Raw genomic sequence first — 26,460 nt, 5'->3', positions numbered from 1 at the left:
TTCTTTTGTCCCATGACCTTGGGATGCTCCACGTGAAATTTAGTTGAAATTGGCTCAATGGTTTAGTAGAAGAAGATGTTTACAAATTGTTTACGGACGGACGGACGCTGAGTGATCACAATAGCTCACCCCGAGCTATCGCTCAGGTGAGCTAAAAACAGCGGACAACATGCTGAATGATTAAATCACACTAAGTGACCCCATGACCTAGTACCAGCATGACCCTATTCAAATTTGACCTAGACATCATCTAGATACAACTTCCGACCAAGTTTGGTGAAGATGGGATGCAAACTACTTGAATTAGAGAGCAGACACCATGCTCAATGTTTAAACCGCACTAAGTGACCTAGTTTTTGACCTGGCATGACCCATATTCGAACTTGACCTAGACATCATCAAGATACAACATCTGACCAAGTTTGGTGAAGATCAGATGAAAACAACTTGAATTAGAGAGCGGACACTTTCTACGGAATGACCGACAGACAGACAGACGAGCTCACTCCTATATCCCCCCCTTAACTTTGTTTGTTGGAATATAATGACTACTACTTCTTAGACTACTACTCAAACCTACCCTAGACTGGTTTTCTTTCTTCTCCCTCTGAATTCTCTGGGCCCTTATCTCAGCCACCTGCATGGGGTTCATAGGCTGGTCATACAGAATGTTGTTCTCCTGAAGGACACTCGCATGCTTCGGGTTCTTCAGTGTCGGGTTCACCAGGGTCTGACGCATCGAGGGCGGCCGCTTGGCAGCTATACTCTTGGACGAGTCAAAGCGGAGGGAGTACAGGATTGTCATGCCGTTGTTATTATCCTGACTGTGAATCTGACCAGTCTTCATGGCTCGGTTACCTTTCGTCTACAAAATGAACAAACAATCCATTTGTAAACTATCATGGTATCACTAAAAATCCTTCAAAAATTATTGATATGCTTTAAGTTTAAATATAAAGTGACTAACAAAATGAAATATAGAACTTATAAATACAGTACAACACTGTTATTTTTAACACTGTGAAATATAATCCTACTTTTTGTTGAATAAGAAATTCTATGTTATTTTCCACTCCACAATTTTGCATTTTCACTAGTTCAAACCCATTAATCTGGCCATATATCTAGTTAATATGCTAACATACATTTTGATAATTGAGACTTTGTCATCCTTTCTGAGATTATCATCCTAAGATTATATCATCCTTTCTAAGATTAGACAGAAAATGTTTAATTTGAATAATAACTTATTTCACAGTTCATTTCTCAGTCCAGTCCCCAGACTTTGAAAAAATAGAGTTTTTCATAGTGTTATGTCCTTGTTATATGAACTAAAACTCACAACCTCCTCATACCATTTTGTATATTCCCTTCTGTTTCCTTTGTTTGCGAGGGGTCATGTCAAACATCATTCTGCCTTCTTCTCTGGGTATGATGACACTTTCGTATCTATGGCGACACTGTTTTGCAGATCGGTACACACGACTGCAGCTGTTGACAACATCAGCTACCAGGTCCCAGTTTGGTGTGTGAGCCGGATTCACTACCATCAGGTTTAAAGGAACATCAAAGTAGCTCTGAACTGCCTATAATGAAACAGTTATCACTGGATGTTAAGAATAAATAATACTCAAAATTATCACCAGCATTTATACCTTAAAAATCCTACAAAGTGTTTAATAATCTGTTTGAAATAACAGCATGTCAATTGTATAAAATGCATTTCTTCAAATAAAAAGTAGTTTGTGTAAACCTATAATCATAACACATTTACAACAATGTTGAAACACCAAGCTCAATATTGCCATTAATATATCCTCATTTTTTCATATCACAACCACAATCCACAAAAAGATCACTAGACACAGAGTTTAACATCAGCCCTGAAATCCAGTGGTCCATTGGATCCAACATTGTAAGACACACAATTAGGAATCTAACCATACATATTTTACATATATATGACACTACAAGGGGAGTCCAATAACATCCCAATAGAGAACTGTTCGGTACCTACCTGCAGCAGAGCCCAGTCCTCATGTATGAGCCACTCCGGGCGGTCGGGTACCCACCTGCAGCAGAGCCAAGTCCTCATGTATGAGCCACTCAGGGTGGTCGGGTACCTACCTGCAGCAGAGCCCAGTCCTCATGTATGAGCCACTCAGGGTGGTCAGGTGCCTACCTGCAGCAGAGCCCAGTCCTCATGTATGAGCCACTCAGGGTGGTCAGGTGCCTACCTGCAGCAGAGCCCAGTCCTCATGTATGAGCCACTCAGGGTGGTCAGGTGCCTACCTGCAGCAGAGCCCAGTCCTCATGTATGAGCCACTCAGGGTGGTCAGGTGCCTACCTGCAGCAGAGCCCAGTCCTCATGTATGAGCCACTCAGGGTGGTCGGGTGCCTACCTGCAGCAGAGCCCAGTCCTCATGTATGAGCCACTCAGGGTGGTCAGGTGCCTACCTGCAGCAGAGCCCAGTCCTCATGTATGAGACACACAGGGTGGTCGGGTGCCTACCTGCAGCAGAGCCCAGTCCTCATGTATGAGCCACTCCGGGTGGTTGGGTGCCTACCTGCAGCAGAGCCCAGTCCTCAGGTATGAGCCACTCAGGGTGGTCGGGTGCCTACCTGCAGCAGAGCCCAGTCCTCATGTATGAGCCACTCCGGGTGGTCGGGTACCCACCTGCAGCAGAGCCCAGTCCTCATGTAAGAGCCACTCAGGGTGGTCAGGTGCCTGCTCCACTAGTAGAGCACTGTTCGGTACCTACCTGCAGCAGAGCCCAGTCCTCATGTATGAGCCACTCAGGGTGCTCAGGTACCTACCTGCAGCAGAGCCCAGTCCTCATGTATGAGCCACTCAGGGTGCTCAGGTACCTACCTGCAGCAGAGCCCAGTCCTCATGTATGAGCCACTCAGGGTGCTCAGGTACCTACCTGCAGCAGAGCCCAGTCCTCATGTATGAGCCACTCCGGGTGGTCGGGTGCCTGCTCCACCAGTAGAGCACTGTTCGGTACCTACCTGCAGCAGAGCCCAATCCTCATGTATGAGCCACTCAGGGTGGTCAGGTGCCTACCTGCAGCAGAGCCCAGTCCTCATGTATGAGCCACTCAGGGTGGTCAGGTGCCTACCTGCAGCAGAGCCCAGTCCTCATGTATGAGCCACTCAGGGTGGTCAGGTGCCTACCTGCAGCAGAGCCCAATCCTCATGTATGAGCCACTCAGGGTGGTCAGGTGCCTACCTGCAGCAGAGCCCAGTCCTCATGTATGAGCCACTCAGGGTGGTCGGGTGCCTGCTCCATGAGAGGCTTGGGAGGCAGGCTGGGCATCGGGCGGTAGGGCTTCAGGGTGCCCAGCTTCATCTTCTGCATCTTTGCGTCACGGCGCATACGCAGCAGCTGCTGGTTGGCACGATCAAACAGGGACCGGGGAACCCGAGGCTGCTCCTCTCGCTTCTGTTTCTGCTTTCGGGCTACAAATAACAGTAAAAAAAGTAAAAAAATTGCAGCTGGAGTTTTAACATATATTGTTGTTCTCAAGATTTTTTAATGGGAAGAACCATTAAATATTCATTTATTATTGTAATTATTCAGAGGATTGACATTAACAGTAGTCCCAACTGTCAAGAACAACCAAATCAAAGGTCCGCACTGGTCAACAAGGATTGCATGTCTGACGGGTGAAAAAAGAGAGGCTCTCAACCAACACCTCAAGGAACTGTTCAAAGAATACAGCGTTAATAAGTTGTCACATTAGAGGGATAAGGACAGCCATCCAAACAAGTGGCAGCCTCTTGAACAACAACAACCAGTTTCAAGCTCAGCCAAGTCCCCAGATGTCATAAAAATTAACAATTAATGCTATAAGTCAGTTTCATTACTGGGTTAAAAAAATAGGTTGTTTAAATAGTTTTAGTATAGCCACGTAAGAAAAGTTGTTAAGCCTGACTGCATTTGGTCGGAACATTGCTTCAATCTTGAAGAAAATATTAATGGGGTTAAAGCCCTGACCAAGATCATCAAAATACAGCAAAAAAGTGATCTTTGAGTTCACAAGCTCTTTTTTAACTTTGAACAAGATGTGTTTGTGAAACACAATGTCCCCCTATATGATGTTTGACATTGTAGGATGACCTTGACATTGTGAAGGATGACCTTGACCTTTCACCACTCAAAACGTGCAGCTCCATGAGATACACATGCATGCCAAATATCAAGTTGCTATCTTCAATATTGCAAAAGTATTCATAAAATAAGCGATTTGGGCCACATATATTTGACCTCTGACCTTGAAGGATGACCTTGACCTTTCACCACTCAAAATGAGCAGCTCCATGAGATGCACATGCATGCCAAATATCAAGTTGCTATCTTCAATATTGCAAAAGTATTCATAAAATGAGCGATTTTGGTCACATATAATTGACCTCTGACCTTGAAGGATGACCTTGACCTTTCACCACTCAAAATGTGCAGCTCCATGAGATACACATGCATGCCAAATATCAAGTTGCTATCTTCAATATTGCAAAAGTATTCATAAAATGAGCGATTTTGGCCACATATATTTGACCTCTGACCTTGAAGGATGACCTTGACCTTTCACCACTCAAAATGTGCAGCTTCATGAGATACACATGCGTGCCAAATATGAAGTTGCTATCTTCAATATAGCAAAAGTTATTGCAAAATGTTAAAGTTGGTGCAAACAGACAGACACAGACCAACAGACCAACAGACAGACAGACAGGGCAAAAACAATATGTTCCCCACTACTATAGTGGGGGACATAAAAATTTACCTGTTTTCTTTCTTACCGAGATAAACCCAGTTGCTAAAGTCACATATAGTTTTGACAAATGTTCTAAACAAGTTTCATTTACATTTGGCAATAAATGTGGCATCAAGATTTCATTCGACCTATTGACCTATTTTTTACCCCACCTGACCAATAGGTTTTTCTGAAATATGACCCAATTTTATATATGTATGAGATTTCATTGAGTCAGGAGTTATGAACAAGTTTGAAGACAGTAAGGCAATAAATGTTCCCATTAAAGTTTTCATAAGCTTTTCCTTCTATTTCACCAACTGACTTAGTTTTCAAACTTTAAGTGACCCAGTTTCAAACTCGGCAACAATTTAATTGGAACAAATGTTCTGACCAAGTCCAAGAAGATTCAGCAATACATGTGGCCTTTCAAGTGTTCAAAAAAACTTTGAAAAATATTGTCCATGAGATTGAAAATCCAATGGGCATTGTCTGCATCATTATGAATACTGTGAAGCTTACTTTTAACTTGTGTTGCCAGGTGTGCATTTTTGTGCAACTCTCGAGAAGAAAATGCTCTAATCATTACAGGATTCAGCAAAACACTTAACTTCACCTTTAATCAATCGTAATCGTTCAGTTGAGCTATTTTGCCACCAAAAATGGGGAAACCAGAAAAAATTAAACCCTTGCTCGCAATAAATATTGTTTTTTAGGTAGTAATTTTGTTGCATACTTGTAATGGCTTCTACTTTGATCTTCTTGCGTTCCTTTTTCACGTAGATAGGAGGTAGTTGTGTTTCGGGCATCACTACATGTTCATACAGGAAGAACATGGTCTGGTCGATGTACACATCATTGTCATCATGCGGTGGAGTGGGCGGAGACCACATCTACAAATCAGTGACATTTATCAAAAATCTTAATCAAGATAACATACAACTGAAAATCTTAAGATAGTGTGTGAACAATTTGGGTTAATATAAGCATGTATTGGCATAAACTCTAATATTCTAATAAGAGGGCTATGGCCTTGGTCGCTCACCTGAATAGTAATAAAGTTAATCAAGGGCTCTCTACGTTGTTTTGTGAAAAGAAATTATGTTGTTTCTGCAGATATATGAATTTATGTATCTTAAGTAGTTTGTGCGAGTGTGTGTGTTTATGTTTTTGTTTTTTACATGTGTTACCCATAGCAAAAAAGCTATATTTTGCATAAAAGTAATGTGAGGACAGTAATTTAAATATGAGCATAATCGGCAAAATGCAATAGAAGTTGTTGTTTCTTTAACAAATTGTTGTTTGGCTTTGAGATAAAGAGATAAGCATATCAGTATCTTTGGATGTTATGCAGTGTGACTAGTTAAAACTTGTTTTTGCAAGAACAGCTTTCGATACAAACAAGAACTGTCGCAATAGGATGACATATGCCCCTGCAAAACGCCTTGATAAAAGTTATGAGCATTTTTCGAAACCTAAACGCAGATTTAGAAACCTTAACGCCGACCCTAAGTTCAAGGTCAAGGGGGTCAAAATTTGTGTGCATATGGAAAGGCCTTGTCCATATACACATGCATACCAAATATGAAGAATAATTCTGAAGTGATATAGAATTTAAGAGCATTTTTCGAAACCTAAACACAGATTTCGAAACCTAAACGCGGACCCAAAGTTAAAGGTCAAGGTCAAAATTTTTGGGCATATGGAAAGGCCTTGTCCATATACACATGCATACCAAATAACAAGGTTACATCTGAAAGGACATAGAAGTTATGAATATTTTTCACTACCTCAACGTAAAGTGTGACGGAAAGACAGATGGACAGTGCAATCACTAGATGTTCATTTTTCAATAGATAGAGTGTCTATGAAACGGTTTTGGGATATTTGAATACAATATGTTGAATTGTTATAATATATCAAAGTATGTAGTAAAGAAGTATTAATGAGTATGAAACTATATGCATAAATTTGACTTCCACAGTGTTAACAAGCTTTTATTCTAGCCTTAGAAGGCCTGGCGGCCATGTTTTTCAACAGCCATTTTGCAACTCATCCAAGATATCATTGTGACACATGTTCGACAAGTTTTCAGGAAAAATGAACAATAAATGTGGCCTCGTGTTAACAGGGAAAATAATGACATGGGACGGAAGGTGATCACAAAAGCTCTTAATGAGCATCCTGTTCTCAGGTTAGCTAAAAAGCAAATGATATCTAGGTCCACAGATCACAATCCGACTGCACACACTGATACAAATCACCAACAACAGTTTCTTTGGCTTGCAAAGTTTCTGGACAACTAAAACATGATAACTGCTCTTCGCATCTATACACAGGACCCCTAAGCAGTTAAAATCACAATACAGTCTTATGGTTGATTTGCTCCACAAATTTATTGAATACTGAATTACCTGCCAATAACATATGCAATCACCTACATTATTTTAATGGATGCTTTTCTTAAATAACCACATGGTAATTTATGTTGCTTTCTCACGCTTAAAATTTCCAACCAGGAAAATAATTGATTTCAAAGTGTACACAGTAGTAATAATGCATGTGGATATTTAAATTTTAAACAAAATAATGGATGTTTTATTTAGCTCTGACAATGTTTATGATGTGCTTTAATCACATGTTTACATTCATATTTGAATCAAAGGCCTGAAAGGCCCAAAGTCACTCACTTGAGATACAAAGGACCTGACCTGTTCTGTGCAGCCCAAGATATCATTAGAACAAAATTAATGTTCTGACCAAGTTTCATGAAGAGTGAACTTTTAAGTAACTTAAGAGTGTTAACAAGGTTGTACTATAGCCATACAAGGATAAATTGCTCGCCAACCAGAACCATTTTCAAACTAATCCAAGATATTATTAGAAAAATCTTCTGACCAAGTTTCATTAAGATTGGAAATAAATGTGACCTCTAGTGTGCTAACAAGGTTTTACTATAGCCATATAAGGAAAAAATGCCCTGCCCCCTCAGTGGCCATGTCTTTCTACCAACCAGAACCATATTCAAACTCTTCAAGATATCATTTTGACAACTATTATGACCAAGTTTCATGATGATCAGACAATAAATATGGCCTTGATTGAGTGTAAACAAGGTTTTATTATAGCCATTTAAGGAAAACTTTCCTGCCCCCCCCCCCCCCCCCCCCCGGCAGCCATGTTTTTCAACCAACCGAAAACATTTTTTATCTCAACCAAGATATCATTCAGACGAATCTTTATACCCAGTTTCATAAAGATCAGACAATAAATAAGGCCTCTAGAGTATTAACAAGGTTTTAATATGGCCATTTAAGGAAAAATGCCCCGCCTTGTGGTGACCATGTTTTTCAAGCAACTGGAACCATTTTCAAACTTATCCAAATTATCATTGGGACAAATCTTCTGACAAAGTTTCATAATGATTGGCCGATTGATTTAGCCTCTAGAGTCATAACAATGCAAATGTTGATGCCGCACGACAGACAAAAGGCGATCACAAAAGCTATCCTTGAGCACGTAGTTCTCACGTGAGCTAAAACAAGAGGGCCAAGATGGCCCTAGTTTGCTCACCTGAGAAGAGTGTGTTCATTGAATTTTTACCAAATGTATTGGGCTGTTTGTAAACATGCATGCCTGCATATGGGCTGTCAGTTGTAATGGCAGCCATTGTGTGAATATGAATATATTAGTTATTGCGACAATGACTTTTGACCTTGGTTTCTTGAGTTGTCATCTGGACACCATTTTACAGTGTTGAGTCATTTTTATTAAGACGTTTGACCTAGTGACTTGAACATTATGTTCATCTGCCAGTCATGATCAATGTTACTATGAAGATCATGAATCTAGACATAAGCATTGTCAGTAAATATCAAGAAACAATTTTATTGTTTTGAGTCACTGTGATGTTGATCTTTCATGTAGTAACTTGAAATTCAAAAGGGGTATTTTTATTATCATGATCAATGTACCTATGAAGTCTTTATCCTAGGTGAAAGTGTTTTTGAGTTATCATTTGAAAACCAATTTTTGTATTTTGAATCACTGTGACTGATACCTTTGACCTAGTGACGAGAAGATCAATAGGGGTCATTGGTGAGTCATGATCAATGTAGCCAACAGTTAGCAATATACATTCCAAACCTAAATTTGGTACATGTAGCTGTATATTTTAGAACCCTTTATCAGCAGTAGCATTTATCCATTGTTAATGTCTTCTTTAAACACAGCCTGTTGACAAGAGCTCACTCACCAACAAACTACAGCAAAATGTTATTCCTGATCCCATACATTAACTTCATAAACAATCAATGTGTGTATCCTTCAGCATGACTAATTCCTTCCTCTCTCTCTCATAATCAATGTAAGGCATCAATGGGTTAATATCATATTGAGTCCTGTGTGTTTGTTTTTGTGTACTTGTAGATTTTAGAGCACATATGAACCGTAGTGTCCTAGTCTGATAACAAAATAATAATTGTATAGTGTTTTCATAGTTGACATGTTAAGATTTTAAATTACAAAACATACAAATGAATTACATTCCATCTTGCATTGTTTCAAGGTCAGCCCACTGTTAGTCTGTCTTGAAATTGTCAATTTAGTGCTTTGTGTTTAATTACCAAAACAAAAAACCCCTTTAAACCACAAACATCTTAAAAAAAGATGCAATAATTATAATGCACACATGTCAGATGGATAACAAAGTTATAAGATGTTCCAAACATCTACATAACAAATTCCATTTTTGATTTATTTAATAAGAAAATTCTATCAACTTGACCATTATATTGTTTCATGATCCTAGGCGTAAGCTTTCTTGAGTTATCATCCCAAAACCATTTTACTATGTCAAGTAACCGTGACCTTGACCTAGTGACCTGAAAGTCAACACGGGTCATCTGCAAGTCATGATCAATGTACCTATGAAGTTTCATGATCCTAGGCATAGGCCTTCTTGAGTGATCATCTGGAAACCATTTTTCTAAGTTGAGTCACAGTGACCTTGACCTAGTGACCTGAAAATCAATAGGGATCATCTGCAAGTCATGATCAATGTCACTTTGAAGTTTAATGATCCTAAGCATAAGCGTTCTTGAGTTATCATCCAGAAACCATTTAACTATTTCGGGTCACCTTGACCTAGTGACCTGAAAATCAGTAGGGGTCATCTGCAATTCATGATCAATGTATCTATGAAGTTTCATGATCCTAGGCATTAGGGTTCTTGAGTTATCATCCAGAAACCATTTTACTATTTCGAGTCATCATGACCTTGACCTTTGACCTAGTGACCTTAAAATCAATAGGGGTCATCTGCGAGTCATGATCAATGTACCTATGAAGTTTCATGATCCTAGGCGTAAGCATTCTTGAGTTATCATCCGGAAACCATTTTACTATTTCGGGTGCACAAAACCATTTTACTATTTCGGGTGCACGTGACCTTGACCTTTGACCTAGTGACCTCAAAATCAATAGGGGTTATCTGCGAGTCATGATCAATCTACCTATGAAGTTTCATGATCCTAGGCCTAAGCGTTCTGGACTTATCATTCGGAAACCATCTGGTGGACAGACATACGGACCGACATGAGCAAAACAATATACCCCCTCTTCTTTGAAGGGGGCATAAAAATGTGACTTCCATAGTGTTCGATCACAAGGTTTGACTGAAACCATTTTTGAACTCAACTCTTGTATCAAATAATTAAGATGGCCCTAGTTTGCTCACCTGAGAGGAGTCAGTTCATCCAATCTTTACCAAAAGTCAAACTTGACCTAGATATTGTCCAGACAAACATCCTTGTCAAGTTTCATCATTATTGAACCAAAACTCTGGCGGCATATGAGTGATTTTATTTTTGTAAGGTTTGACCTGGTGGCCTATATTTTGAGTTGACCCCCCCTTCCCAAACATCAAACTTTGCTTACAAAAATAAATATTATGACCAAGATTCATGCAAACTGAAACAAAATTGTGACCTTTTTTATTATTTTTTTTATATTTATTATTTAGTGTTTACAAGGATTTTGTATAATATAATGAAAATTTGGACAATCTAAGGGCAATAATTATGGCATTAATTATGTGATATAATATAAAACCAATCTTTTCACCAAGTTTTATGATGATTGGGCAAAAAATGTGACTTCTAGAGTGTTCATAAGCTTTAATATACATATAAGATAACATTTTGACAAAGTTACATGAAGATTGAACATAAAATGTGACTTCTACAGTGTTTACAAGGTTTTTCTTTTTTTTGACCTAGTGACCTAGTTTTTGACCCGGCACAACCCAGTTTCGAACTCGGCCGAGATATATTGGGGCAAAGCTTCTGACCAAGTTTCATGACGATGGGACAAGAAATGTGGCCTCTAGTGTTTATGAACTAATGTTAACAGACGGACGGAAGTACGACGGACAAAGACCGGTCAGAAAAGCTCACCTGAGCAATCAGGTGAGCTAAAAAGGATGCTTAAATGCATGCTCTTACAAGTATGAATATGTGACAATACTGTTATTTCACACCATCTTTTTTTTTAGGTGCTAAACCTAGCCTTTTTACCAAATTAGAAATGCTGTTTATTTTGATAATCACAAAATAACATGCATTTCTAGTTCGTTTCAAAGGCTACTGGTGTTCCTGTAAACAGACTTAAGCAGTGAAATTGCAATGATTTGGACATTAAGGCCTAGTGACATCATGCTGTGCCAAATTTATCATATTTAAACTGCAAACTTGACCAGGAAAATACACTGTGCTATGCATTGCTACTGGAGCACTGTCACACGGTAACTAATATTACCAGAAACCAGGAGATTGTACTCACAGGCATTTGTTCAAGATCCAGATCAGCCAGGAAAACCTGCAAGAGATGATAAGCCTTGTTGCGCACCAGCATGTATGTATTGTATTCAATTTTGTTGTTCTCTGTAGTAAATATGTTGCATACATGCGAACAATATCAGTTTTAAAAATATTAAAATGTCATTAATAGTGTTCAAACCTTAAAAACCCAATTAGACACTGAATAGTGAATAGTATAACAAAATATCTTTCACAATGGCCCTTTTTTCTTCTTCTTTAATTTGCCCAAGTGACTACTTTTAATCGCACAAGACCCTCTTCAGAATTCAACTAATTATTATTGAAACATGTGATGTTTTGAAGACCAAATATTCAATATTTTATGAAGACTGGGAAAACCTTTTACTGTTTCCAAGAACACTGTTTGACAAAGTTGCATTAACATTTCTTGATCTTAAAATTGCTTAAGCACACTGAACAAAAGCTCAATGATCCACCACTATTATATGGTTGCAACACTGTTTTAACGACTCGGTAAGTTCAATTTTGAACCATTTTTAACAAATTATCTGAACCTTTTGAAAACCTAGAACATGTTATGTATTGTTTTACAGACTTTGATCGTAGTTTGGAACATATCGATAAAACTGTGGTTTTAAATCCATAGCTATCTTAATCTTGCTATCAACAGATCCAATGCCAAGTGCTTATATCAAGTGTGTTCTGAATAAACTCTTTGCTGATCAAGTGTTATTTCAATTATAGTTTACACATAAGCCCGTTCCTATTTTAAGCTTGGTTATTAGTAATGTAGAATGCTGGATGATTTTTTCGAAATTGTGTTTGAAGATACTCTGTGTAGTTGAGAATTAAGTATTTTAACTTGAAAATAATCTTAATCAAAATATATAATGTTCCTAAAAGTTTGGACACATTTCCAGTCAGCTGAACCATTCTATATGCATCTCAATCCCATCTGCTCATTTGTTAGTAGTTTTGGTGAGGGGAAAAGCAATTATTGATTATTCTTTCAGTTTACAAATTTTTTATCCCTCAACCAAAACTGTTAATACCTCGAGCGAGGAAATTGAGATACAAACGAATAAAATTCATTTTTTGTAATAGTTCTAACCTGGGGCTCACCAAAACTAATGAAATAGGAAGGAGTACACAAACATTATTTATTATAATAGTGTACTTATTCCTATTACATGAATAACAATGAGAAATATGGGATTTAGACACAGAAAAAGGGTGCATTTTTACACTTTTATTTGTAAATTTTACAATGACCAAATATAACAAGTAACAAAATCATACCAGCAAATAGATCAGAAATTTCAATCATTCAAAACCATATGACCATTTACAACATTTTAGTAATCAAGAACCGATTTGTTTAACACGCAAGTCTTGATATCAATTACAACAAACAAAACTAAATTACTACATAACCATACATTCAAACATTAATGAACAAAGCCAGCACTCCTAGGAAAAACAGATTTACAAATGCAACATGGATTTGGTAGTGCAGTTGCACCATATACAATAATTTAGACCTGTTTCGCTGTAAAGCATTTTAATGCCACACAATTTCAAAGGAATTGGCAGAAACAAGTCATGCATAAGTACAAAATAATGAAAGACTTCCATTGATGGCCATCAAGACCATCAAAATTATGACAAAACAAACAATACACTTGTACAGTTTATGTTCACAGCACATTCAATGTGCATACAGATAGTAAACTATCACATCTATCTACAGCCCACCATTAGTTTGCCCACCATTATCAGGATTCCCAAAGTGTTCATTGTCTAATTGTTGAACAACCAATGGCAACTGCTGCATATTTTTAACCACAGGGCTACTAACCAACACAGGTCTGTTAGTACTCTCAGTCTCTTTAATAATGGATGGTCCGTTCATTTTGGGCGTATTAGACTGATGTGGGGCTCGAACCTGGGGTACCGGTGAATGCTGAGCAGCCCTCCGAGTCCTGATCACAAGGTTGGGATTGGACCAGGCCTGTAGAGTAGTAGGGGGGCTTGCAGCTACTGGTGTAGACTGGGCCATAGATCTAATGGGTGGAGGGGTTCTTACTTGCTCAGGTAGAGAATTGAAGATTGTATTACCATTCTGGGGTACTATGGCTTCAATATGGTTACTGATAACCTTAGATTCTTTGGGATGTTCAAGGTGAACAACAGTCTTTGCAGGAGGAGTATTGACAGAATTTGGCTTCAACGTTGCTTTGGAAATTCCACCAATAGAACCAGAGACCAGAGAATTGACAAGATTGGCATTAAGGGAAACGCCAGGAGGTAATCCTTTAATATTGATTGTTGCCACTGGACTCTCTCCTCTTTGAACAGTTGTGGGCAGCTTGGTGCCAGGGATAGGGGCCACAGTGGGGGAGGGACTGCCAGTCCTAGAAACTGAAACAACCTTCACAACTGTAGGGCTCTGAGATCGGGATATAGCAGTCAGATTGATGACAGCTGGGCTAGGTGTTCTCCCTGCAGGTGGTGTAGCAGCCTGGGATTGGGAGCTGATGTTCTGAATATGAGAAGCTACCAATTTAGCCACAGCTGGATTAACTCGAACCTGCGACTGAGTCAATGTTGTGGCTGATGTTGAACTACAGGTGGAGATTGGGATTTGAGCTCTCATAAGGTTTGCAAGGTTTGGGACATTAAGTGGTCTAACCTGAGGCACCTGAGGGGACTGATGAAGAGATTGTGGAGGCCGAATTGCAGGTACTTTCCCTGCAGCTATCAAGTTAGCTATAGTTTGTGGGGGTCTCTTCTGAGGAGTTGGGCTAACCTGAATGTTGCCGGACTGGTTGCTAAAACTCTGTACCGACTGAACGTTGCCGGACTGGTTGCTAAAACTCTGTACCGACTGAACATTGCCGGACTGGTTGCTAAAACTCTGTACGGATTGTGCAGCTATTCTCACTTGAGGCACATTTGCAGCCTGAATGCCAACTGGCTGTGAGTTCAGCTGTGCAAGGTTGATACTGGACCCCATACTAGGTAGCATCTGGTGACTAGACAGCACATGCACACCTTGACCTTGAAGCGGCTGACCTGTAAATATCTGCTGTCCCTGACAGGTAAATACCTGCTGTCCTTGAATTATTCTCTGCACCAGAGCTGGATTCTGCTGCTGGGGCGAGATGATTCTAGCCCCTGGCTTTGTATTGATTATCTGGGGAGTACCAACTAGTCTGGCACCTTGTATATTGATTGGAACACCTGGTCTAGCAACCTGGGAAACGTTCAGGGATGTACCCTGTAAAGACAATATGTTACCACCAACAACAAAGCCTTGTGGAAAGCCTTGAACACCTTGCAAGAAAACAACATTCTGACCATTTGCAGTTGGCAATCCAGAGCCTGAACTCACAACCACCATTCTCTGTCCCTGTGGAGTGTTCACCAGTCGCACTGTGCTGCCAGCCAAAGGGTTGACTATAGAAGGCTGGTTCTGAGTCTGAACAAAACTTATCCCAGGCATGGAGACGGGTGACTGAGGAACTTGTAGCCCAAACTGTTCAAATATATTGGCCCGATCTTGAACTGATTTTGAGGGGGAATGCAATTTTTGGAGCAAACTTTCTCGAATTTGGGCCATACTGTAACCAGGCAGGGCCTCCAGTCGTGTAGCCTCAGTAGAACATGCAGCATGTGACACTGGTTGTTTTTGAACTTTATTTGGTGATGCACTTTTTGGTTTTCTTGGCCTTTTAATTTTATCAGATTTTCCTTGCTTCAACTTTTGCCTACTTTCCTCAGATTGATCTACAGTTTCAACATCAATATCTTCATTACTATCATCATCAATTCTTACCACCTTAGCCTTAGAAATTCTCTCAGACAACTCATCCATAGGAACATTTCTATTATTCACCAAGTCCTTAATTATTTTGGGTGTCTTATACACCCACTGTTTTTTCCTACCATCAGGAGTACCATTTTCAGCCCCATCCCCACTGGCTTGAGAAGCCTTTCTAGGGGAGAGCCCTGAGGACAAGGCTCGAGCCTCTGCAGCAGCTCTCCTTGCCTCAACAGCAAGCTGCTGATTACGCATTTTCACCTGTTGGTAGGCATCATCTCTGCTGTATGTATACAGCATCTCGTCTTCTTCCATTTCTGCCCTCTTTTCTTCCTCCTCCTTCAAGGCTTTCAGCCGGTTGAGCTCCCAGTCCTTCTTGATAGCTTCAATGTCGTCCTAAACAAGTAAATCATGAGAGGTCTTACAAATGTCTTATTTTCTAAATTTAAATGTCAACTTGCGCAATGTTTTATTTATTTAGTCCAAAGATTACAAAATTTTAGAAAAACTACACTTGTTCCCCAAGGTCAGGGACCAGTTCCAAACACACTGAAACTGGCTCGTAATTGGGTGTACCGTAATATTGGCTTTCAAAAATAGCAAGCAGTAATGACTGAAAACTATGAGATCAAAGCCATGTTTAATTATAAAACTTTGTTTTCAACAATTGTCAGTTGCAAAATCATTTCTCACTGTAAAAAGCTTACAATGCACATGAAGTTGCGAACTGTCTTTGAAATAAATATTAAATATTAACAATTACTATTCAAATGGAAAAGTTCATACTGGTACCTCTGCAATTTTCAGCTCCTCTTCATTGACTGGTTCCATCATCTGTTCTGTGAACTGGACAGCATATCGCTCTATAGGAGTCAACTGCAAAATATACATCAATTGTGCACTCCACAAAATACTAATATAGCAGTTGGGACATGTTCATCAACTTAACAATGAAATAAAGGTTAAAGTGAACAATGAAATGTCTCAGCTTTTGGCGACCAGCCGCTCTATAGAGAAAAGGCTGGGGCATAGTACTGATGTTTTCTCTGCGAGCGCATTAGCACCAAAGTAACATGCAATTACTGCGGTGACTCTTGCCTCGATTGTGTACAAGTAATATGTATGGATGGCAACAAATAAGGTTATACCATAGCCAAAGTGTACTGTGAGTTGAAGTGTCTCAGCTTTTGGCGACCAACCACTCTAAACAGAGAAGGCTGGGGCAAAGTACTGATGTTTTCTCTACGAGCGCATTAGCACCAAAGTAACATACAATTATTGCAGTGACTCTTGCCTCAATTATGTACAAGTAATATGTATGGATGGCAACAAATAAGGTTATACCATAGCAAAAGTGTACTGTGAGTTTGAAGAGTCTCAGCTTTTGGCGACCAACCACTCTAAACAGAGAAGGCTGGGGCAAAGTACTGATTTTTCTCTACGAGCGCAGTAGCACCAAAGTAACATGCAATTACTGCGGTGACTCTTGCCTTAAAGCCTTAAATATTAACATACCAACCATGTCAGTATTGTTATCTGTGGTAATTCTTGTTTAGCTAAATTGTTATATTAATGTACATAATAAACACGAGATGTGTTTGTCAGAAACACAATGCCCCCTTCTGCGCCACTTTATTGATTTATTTTTGTTTTTGATTATATCCCTTTAACAAATATTACTTCTCTTGTAAAAATGATCTGTACCTGCCAATGATAAATAGAAATTTTCTCTCTTTAAAGCTTGTTACTTCCCTTGGATTTGTTTTTTTTGGTTACTTTTGACCTTGAAGGATGACCTTGACCTTTCACCACTCAAAATGTGCAGCTCCATGAGATACACATGCATGCCACATATCAAGTTGCTTTCTTCAATATTGCAAAAGATATGGCCATTGTAAAAGTTTTCGAACAGACGGACGGACTGACAGTTCAAATGCTATATGCCACCCTACCGAGGGCATAAAAAACAACCATACATCAATTGACCACTCGCCAGCTGTCAATCAAACTCACATAATAATCAGATTTTGTTTATTGCGGCCACATGGTCTGACAAACAAAGACTGTTGGAGTAATGGAATAAGTGTTTTATGAAAACACAACTTAGTGGGCGGAGCGATAGTGTATTTGGCGACTGGTCAATTGTCATTACAAACATTTAAATAGACCTACTGATCATTGAAGGGCATACACACTATATAACGCAATAGTTACATAAATTTTACATTTCAATTTAGAAAATAATTTTTTATCAGAATAAATTTGTAGCATTGTGAAGAACCCATTAGTCTTCTTGTGTGTATAAGAACTATCGCAAATCTCTTCATTTTTTTCCCACAACTTTTCTTCAAAATTTACATATTTTAACAAATTCTTACAGAGCATAAGAGTGCAGAAGGGGTAAACAGCTTGATGAGCCCAGATATGCACAGAGACTATTTTACCTCCTTATCCAGCATGGCCAGTTCCTGCTCCACATGTGACTCCCCCTCCTCCCTCCTCTCCCCCTCCTCCCAGGGAATGTTCTCATCAAACTCTGCCAGCTCATCCTTCTGTTCGGCCTTCACCTGGTCTACAGCAACAGCATCTGTCTCCTCCTCAGTCTGGGTCAGGGCCTGCATTACATGGGCACATTCCAGCTCACAATTAGAGACAATGCATGTACAAATGCACAAACATAAGTCACAAGAGTGACAAAGAAAACCCCTGAAACCATGTAACAGGATAAAACAAGATATGTGTTTGTCAGAAACACAATGCCCCCTATTGCGTCACTTTGAAGCAATATATTTGACCTTGAAAGATGACCGCGACCTTTCACCAATCGAAATGTGCATCTCCATGAGATACACAAGCATGCCAAATATCAAGATGCTATCTTTAATATTGCAAAAGTTATGACCAAGGTTAAAGTTTTGGGACACACAATGAATCAATGAATGACTTACTGAATGACTGACAGACAGGCCAAAAACAATATACCCCCCATCATTCCATCCGGGGGCATAAAAATCATGTACTGGAGGATAATCTGTAGATCTATATTATTTATATTATAGGTTTAAGGCACCAAAATTATGACCTGGAGAATTTTCAAGGTTATAACATAGCCAAAGTGTACGGTGAGTTTGAAATGTCTCAGCTTTTGGCGACCAACCACTCTAGAAAGAAAAGGCTGGGGCATAGTACTGATGTTTTCTTTACGAGCGCAGTAGCACCAAAGTAACATGCAATTACTGCGGTGACTCTTGCCTCGACATAAAAATAATTTATCATGGCAATCCAAAAACATATCCACCTTTCAAGTATGACCTTAGGTCTGCATTACTGACTGGTGCCTCAGCACATGGTCTCAATAAATTAACATATTTCAACACTTTATCAGGACAGATGGAGAGGACATAACAAAAGTTATGACCACACAAAGGGCATCCCAGGTACATGGCTAGAAATAGATATCTTAACAAAAACTAAATTGGCTGCTTAGACATAGGCACATAAGCACAGAAATAAAACATATGAATTTGGTTAGATGCAAACCACCAGGTGAAAGCTGAGGCTAAACAACCTTTCATATTAACAAAAGTGAACAGAAAAAAGCCAAGTACAAACCTTCTCAAACTGGGCAAGTGCCTGTTGCTCGGAGGGGTCTGCCTTCTGTTCCTGCCTGCGCTGGGCTCGAGTTGCGCGCTCCTTTTTCTCAATCTCCTCCTGCTCCTTCTCCTTCACCAGTGAGTCCAGACCCGAGGGAGTGGCAAACAGCTCGGAGATGGTGTTCTGTAACGCACACAAATATCGCTATCACAATGATCTGCATTCATATTGTCCACTGGACCACTGGGCAAACTTGTATCCTTATAAATGCATTTTAAGAATAAATGGAAAAAATTGACCCTAAGCTGACAAGCCAGTGCTAAGCAGTTGTACTATTTCTTAATTATTAAGTGACAGCCAAACTTGAATGCCATCAAGTTGTCAATTATAACACAAATGATGACATTAGAGTATGAACAAGGTAAGATCACTTCAGATGGATATACCTTAGAATATATTGGCAATAGGACAGCATTTTTTTTTACTTCTTGCACAGAAGCTACACAAAAAGACAAACAAATAGTATTGATGAAACAGGGTCAACAAATATTGCCCAATTCTGGGGACCTGTTCTGATGATAAAACCAGAAAAGGCTCGTAAAGAGGCTTTTACTATAGGCCTTCAAAGAAGACAGCAACACAAGGCTGCAGCCTTCGAGATCCAGGCCATCGGTGACACAAGTGAACAGTCCTCTATCTCATTAGTGGTGGTATTACCTGTTTGAAAAAAGCCGTGGTAAAATTGCCTCCCTCAATGGCCATGTCTCCAAGCATGCGTTTCTGGTTGGCTTTCTTCAAGATGTTTTCTTCCACAGTTTTCTCACTCACCAACCTGTCAAGAAATAGCACGTTGGATACTCAGTGAACTGACAAACAAAAATCATGTTTTCAATATAAGGTGTAAAAAAAATAATGCTGTGGTTCTGGTAACATTGCCAAAATTTCTAGGTAGGGAAGTTGATTTTTTTTTATTATTATTTTCTCCAGACAAGATGCCTGTTTTTAAGTCAATTTATGCTGATGGTTTTCACATAAAACATCTATGTACACCATAGAAAAGTGTTCCAATGATTGTGTAGTGATCGTCTTTGCATATTTATCATTTTAACAATTCTTTTTTCCAGCCAGGTGAGATTCAACCTATTATAAAAACCATCAGAACAACCACCATGATTCCGGTTTACGCCCAAAAACTTGGTTTACTACGGGTGTATGTACGTATGCAACTTGCTTAAAGAATATATCAATATTATTAAATCACGTAATTGAAAGTTAAAAAAAAATCACTGTTTTACCCAACCCACTCACGATCGCATGAAACTTACCCAGTGCTGGGGGGGTGGGGGGGGTGGGGGGGGGGGAATGGGCTGCACCCTCCATACGTTATTTCTATAACATTTGTAGAGTGAAATGACGTTATTTGGTGCGATATGACTTTCAATAAAAAAACAGCAATGGCGTCATTGATAACGACATTAAAAAAAAAAGTTTTACCCTTTCCCGCATAATCCCGTCTCGATCGATTCCGTATCAACCATACTTTCCATCTAATACTGCATATACTTACTACTTTCCCCGTCGCTACTCTGACACTACCCGATAATCCCGTATATTCCAGTTGTATAGCAAATTCTAGTAAATACAATAAAAGTGCTCAAGAATCACAAACAATCGCCATTTTTCTAAAGTATCAAATAAATTTTGGCATTTGTTACTATTTGAAGATGTGATTAAATAACGTCCAATCGGGGCAAGGTTTATTCCACTGAACACGCGTAAATCGCCTGACGTGATGTTCATTTTTTATACAACACAAAATGCATCCACACTTTCTATGTGACGTTCTAATGTCTGCATAATTTTCGCGCGCTTTTTATTGAGACAAAGGATAAAGCACTGTTTATTGGACGCTAGAATTTGTTAATGTCGCGTTAGCATTAAAATTCGGAAGCGTGTTTCGGATTACAAATTGAATAATGCTCATTTGAGAATCAAACGAAACATTTACAGTTGTGCGTAATTAATGAAACGATAATTTGTTAAAGAGCACCACGTGTCGAATAAATGTTTTGACCATATTATGCATGAAATGCACAATATCCACGAGGATTTCATCCGGTTGCCATCATCTGTCTTCTAAGTAAGTGGCCGAAATTTCATCGTGGAGGTGTTCACCGTAGGGACCGATGAGTGTTGTAAGATAACAAAGCCAACAAACTGCCATAAAATCACACACATATGAAAATTAAGTCACTCGTCGTCCGCATGATTTTACTTCAGGTACAGGTATGACTGCTTACGAGTGTTGTCACTCATTCAAAGCGTGCGCTCTCATTGGCCAATTACAACAACAATCTGCCTTAAGGCGGGCTTTAGGTGGGTAAAGAGATACATGACGTAATTGACAGAGGATCATAAAGCGGCTCTCACAATTTTCGGCTAAGTCGATATCGCTTTGATGTTTATCCTACCGGAAAACGGTAAAAAACAGTTTAGGGTCGGCCCGGTCAATAAAAACTTTAGGGTCGGCGCATTTTTCTAGGTAGGGTCGGGTGACCGGAACCACAACATTTATTTTTTTAGGCCTAACCAATTACTGTTAGTTTTAACATATGAAACTCGATGAAAATTCAAACCATTTCCTGTTAAGAAAGGACTGCTGCCAACCTGTATATGTGCACATCCCTCGTCTGCCCAATACGATGACACCTATCTTGTGCCTGGGCATCCATGGTAGGGTTCCAGTCACTGTCGTAAAATATCACAGTATCAGCACCAGTTAGGTTCACTCCTATACCACCAGAACGTGTGGACAGGATAAAACAGAATATACGACGGTCTGCATTGAAGCGGTCCATCAATTGCTGAAAGAAACCAAACGTCTGTTTGCTAACAACAGTTTTGTTGTACGATATATATCACAAGAATTCTTATAGGGAGAACTAGCTCACTTACTTCTTACTTTCCAAAATATACATACAATACCAACACGCAAATTCATAGAATTGATATCCACCGCACATATGCTTTGTTTGAGGATGGGTGCAAATCGGACGGATGAACATACTGACAGATGGACGGAGGGAGGACAATAACTCAAAACTAAGACAGACAAGATACAAAGGGCCATAACTCTGGTTTTAACAGATGGTGTACAATGCCATTTGGCGTGAATCATCCTCTTATGCATATATATACTCATACCAAGTTTCAATGAAATCTGCCAAAGCACTACCAAGATATGGCTCCGGACACAAAAGTGCCTATAGTAAAAAGAATTTTTTCATGATACAAAGGGCCATAACTCTGGTTTTAACAGATGGTGTACAATGCCATTTTGCGTGAATCATCCTTTTATGCATATATATACTCATACAAAGTTTCAATGAAATACGCCAAAGCACTTCCAAGATATGGCTCCGGACACAAAAGTGACAAGACAACCAGACGGACAGCGCCAAAACAATATCCCTCCGCCTCTGGCGGGGGATATATACTCATACCAAGTTTCAATGAAATCCGCCAAAGCACTTCCAAGATATGGCTCCGGACACAAAAGTGCCTATAGTAAAAAGCATTTTTTCAAGATACAAAGGGCCATAACTCTGTTTTTAACAGATGGTATACAATGTCATTTGGCGTGCATTATCCTCTTATGCATATATATACTCATACCAAGTTTCAATGAAATCCGCCAGAGCACTTCCAAGATATGGCTCCAGACACAAAAGTGCCTATAGTAAAAAGCATTTTTTCAAGATACAAAGGGCCATAACTCTGTTTTTTACAGATGGCGTACAATGCCATTTGGCGTGCATCATCCTCTTATGCATATATATACTCATACCATGTTTCAATGAAATCTGTCAAAGCACTTCCAAGATATGGCTCCGGACACAAAAGTGCCTATAGTAAAAAGCATTTTTTCAAGATACAAAGGGCCATAACTCTGTTTTTAACAGATGGTGTACAATGCCATTTGGCATGCATCATCCTCTTATGCATATATATACTCATCCGGAGTTTCAATGAAATCCGCCAGAGCACTTCCAAGATATGGCTCCGGACACAAAAGTGCCGGACGGACGCCAAAATAATATCCCTCCGCCTCTGGCGGGGGTTTATAAGCTATATAAAGGCATATTCAACAGGAGCCATACATTAGTTTGTACAGGAGGCTTTTTTATTGTAAATTAATGCAATACCCATAAATACCAACCTGTCTTTGTTCTATTTTGGTTGTACCATCCAGTCTGAGGTAGCGGTGTCCATGGTAATTCAAGAAGGCTTCCAGGATGTCCAACATGCGGGTCATCTGGGTGAAGATCAACACACGGTGGTCTCCAGTCTTCAACCGATGCAACAATATATCCAGTGTCTGAAGTTTACCTGGAGAAGATATCGGGCAATTCGTTAAATTGATCCTCGAAATTGTGATCAGCTTTACATTAAATACATTTACAAGTTGGCAAGATGATCTGACAGGGCACATGTTCCTTTGGATTTGATCGATCATAAACTAATAAAAACTGGACTTATCTTATTCCAAGTAACCTGTATTGATAATAATTGCACAATAACTTCACAAGTTGTAATCAACACAACTAAAATGCCCCCCTGCCACTGCAGATGAAACTAGAGCTTTGTCACAGACGTGACGTATACCCCCACATGCCGCATTGACACAAGACTATTTTGCATGCTGTCTTCACAAAACAAAAGAATCAAATTTATGGCGATTTTTAAGAATTATAATGCTATTATCATTTATGGCCATTTCGACCTTTGAACTCTTGAATTCTTTCAAATGACATGCCGTCCAAATTTATGGCCATTTTTTTACTTTTGAACTCCAAGTGTGACCTTGACCTTGGAGTTATCGACATAATTCTTTCGCATGACACATCGTACAATGATTGTGAACAAATGTACCAGGTATTTTTAAAATCTCACAATTAATGACATAGTTATCGCCAGGACAAGATCATTTATTGCCATTTTTGACCTTTGAACTCGCAGTGTGACCTTGACATTGCAGATATCAACGTAATTCTTTCGCGCGACACACCGTCCAATAATGGTGAACAAATGTGCCAAATGATTTTAAAATCTCACAATGAACAACATAGTTATGGCCCGGACAAACTCATTTATGGCCATTTTTGACCTTTGAACTCAAAGTGTGACCTTGAACTTGGAGATATTGACGTAATTCTTTCGCGCAACACACCGTCCAATGATGGTGAACAAATGAGCCAAATGGTTTTAAAATCTCACAATGAATGACAGTTATTGCCCAAACAAGCTCATTTATGGCCATTGTTAATCTTTGAACTCAAAGTGTGACCTTGACCTTCGAGATATTGACGTAATGCGCGACACACCATCCCATGATTGTGAACAAATTTGCCAAATGATTTTAAAATCTCACAATAAATGATAAAGTTATGGCCCGGACAAGCATTTGACCCTTGAACTCCAAGTGTGACCTTGACCTTGGAGATATGGACGTACTTTTTTCACCTGACACACTATCCCATGATGGTGAACAAATGCACCAAGTTATTTTAAAATCTAACGATAAATGACATAGTTATGGACCGGACAAACTTTCGGTTTAAAACACACTTAAGTGACCCCGTGACCTAGTTTTTGACCCGGCATGACCCATATTCAAACTTGACCTATACATCATCAAGATACAACTTGTGACCAAGTTTGGTGAAGATCGGATGAAATTTCTGGACAGACCGACAGAAAGACCGACAAAGTGACTCCTATATAGCCCCCATTACCAATGATAATGGGGGTATAAAAAAGACAGCTATACATACCACAATCATACTGAATGAGCCGAAGTTCTGGAAACTGGACTGTCATCTTTGTACTGATTTTGTGGTAGTTGGCAGTCTTTGGAGAGAGCTCTTTTCGGAGCACAGATACCCTCCTGGATTGCTCTTGTAGGAAAGAAGGTGGTGGGTGGGACACATGCATCTGTATCCGTGTAGATTGCACAGGCGGGGTGGCAAACACAAACCTGTAAATGGGACATTCACAGGTGTTTTTAATTTCTTTTTCCAATACTGATAATGATCCCCCAAAAAATATCCATGTTTATCTCCTGAATAAGGAATCAATCTTAAAGCTTCTACATTACATGGTGAGGTAAATAAGTGTCTCAGCTTTTGGCGACCAGCCGCTCTATAGAGAAAAGGCTGGGGCATAGTACTGATGTTTTCTCTGCGAGCGCATTAGCACCAAAGTAACAAACATTTACTGCGGTGACTCTTGCCTCGATTATGTACAAGTAATATGTATTTATGGCAACAAATAAGGTTATACCATAGCCAAAGTGTACTGTGAGTTTGAAGTGTCTCAGCTTTTGGAAACCAACCACTCTAAACAGAGAAGGCTGGGGAAAAGTACTGATTTTTCTCTACGAGCGCAGTAGCACCAAAGTAACATACAATTACTGTGGTGACTCTTGCCTCCATTACTACATTGCCTCCATTACTACAACTAATATGTATGGATGGCAACAAATAGCAAAGTTGTTGTAATAACTTGTGGCTTGAAAATGATCATTCCCTGTGATATCACTAATACACTGTAACTCCAATAAAATGCTGATGACGAGGTCCAATTTCTGTAATACACCACGATACACATTGAGCATTGATTTCACTCATTCAGTCATTAAAGAGGCGAAAAACAACAACAAGAGGGCCATGATGGCCCTAAAACGCTCACCTGACTCATTAAACTAGGTCCTGACCTAGTTTCTGACCTCAGATGACCCAAATACAATCCCAACACAGATTTCATCAAGATAAACATTCTGACCAAATTTCATAAAGATTGGATGAAAACTGTGACTTCTATTGTCTACACAAGTTTTTATTATTATTTGACCTAGTGACCTAGTTTTTACCCCAATGACCCAAATACATCCCAACCCAGATTTCATCAAGATATACATTCTGACCAAATTTCATAAAGATCTGATGAAAACTGTGACCTCTATTGTCTACACAAGGTTTTTCAATTATTTGACCTAGTGACTTAGTTTTTGACCCCAGATGACCCAAATACAATCCCAACCCAGATTTCATCAAGATAAACATTCTGGTCAAATTTCATAAAGATTGGATGAAAACTGTGACCTCTATTGTCTACACAAGGTTTTCTATCATTTGACCTAGTGACCTAGTTTTTGACCCCAGATGACCCAAATACAATCCCAATCCAGATTTCATCAAGATAAACATTCTGACCAAATTTCATAAAGATTGGATGAAAACTGTGACCTCTACTTTCTACACAAACAAATAGTTGACAGACGCACACACGTACAACGGACATCACATGATCACATAAGCTCACCGTGTCACTTCGTGACAGGTGAGCTAAAAATCATCATTCTTTACCTTAACCTTCAGAACAT

General features: G+C 39.4%; 1 protein-coding gene across 2 annotated transcripts in view; it reads right to left on the bottom strand.

Annotated features, from left to right (window-relative positions):
* The window catches only part of LOC127869930 (helicase domino-like), a 112,602-nt gene that overhangs the window by 34,334 nt on the left and 51,808 nt on the right, over nucleotides 1–26,460 (bottom strand). For both annotated transcript variants that reach the window (XM_052412598.1, XM_052412590.1), the window contains 13 exons: nucleotides 24,851–25,053; nucleotides 23,236–23,405; nucleotides 21,684–21,880; nucleotides 19,734–19,848; nucleotides 19,035–19,199; nucleotides 17,867–18,037; nucleotides 16,215–16,298; nucleotides 15,684–15,818; nucleotides 11,601–11,636; nucleotides 5,497–5,653; nucleotides 3,233–3,462; nucleotides 1,356–1,586; nucleotides 581–865 (listed from right to left, as the gene is read on the bottom strand). In XM_052412598.1, coding sequence (XP_052268558.1) covers nucleotides 581–865; nucleotides 1,356–1,586; nucleotides 3,233–3,462; nucleotides 5,497–5,653; nucleotides 11,601–11,636; nucleotides 15,684–15,818; nucleotides 16,215–16,298; nucleotides 17,867–18,037; nucleotides 19,035–19,199; nucleotides 19,734–19,848; nucleotides 21,684–21,880; nucleotides 23,236–23,405; nucleotides 24,851–25,053 — 2,179 coding nt within the window. The remainder of the gene's footprint in view (nucleotides 1–580; nucleotides 866–1,355; nucleotides 1,587–3,232; nucleotides 3,463–5,496; nucleotides 5,654–11,600; nucleotides 11,637–15,683; nucleotides 15,819–16,214; nucleotides 16,299–17,866; nucleotides 18,038–19,034; nucleotides 19,200–19,733; nucleotides 19,849–21,683; nucleotides 21,881–23,235; nucleotides 23,406–24,850; nucleotides 25,054–26,460) is intronic.

The sequence above is a fragment of the Dreissena polymorpha genome, chromosome 1 (genome assembly GCF_020536995.1).
Source record: "Dreissena polymorpha isolate Duluth1 chromosome 1, UMN_Dpol_1.0, whole genome shotgun sequence".
Lineage (NCBI taxonomy): Eukaryota > Metazoa > Mollusca > Bivalvia > Myida > Dreissenidae > Dreissena > Dreissena polymorpha.
Note: the sequence above shows the minus strand (reverse complement) of the source record. Positions and strands in the feature narration are given on the sequence as shown.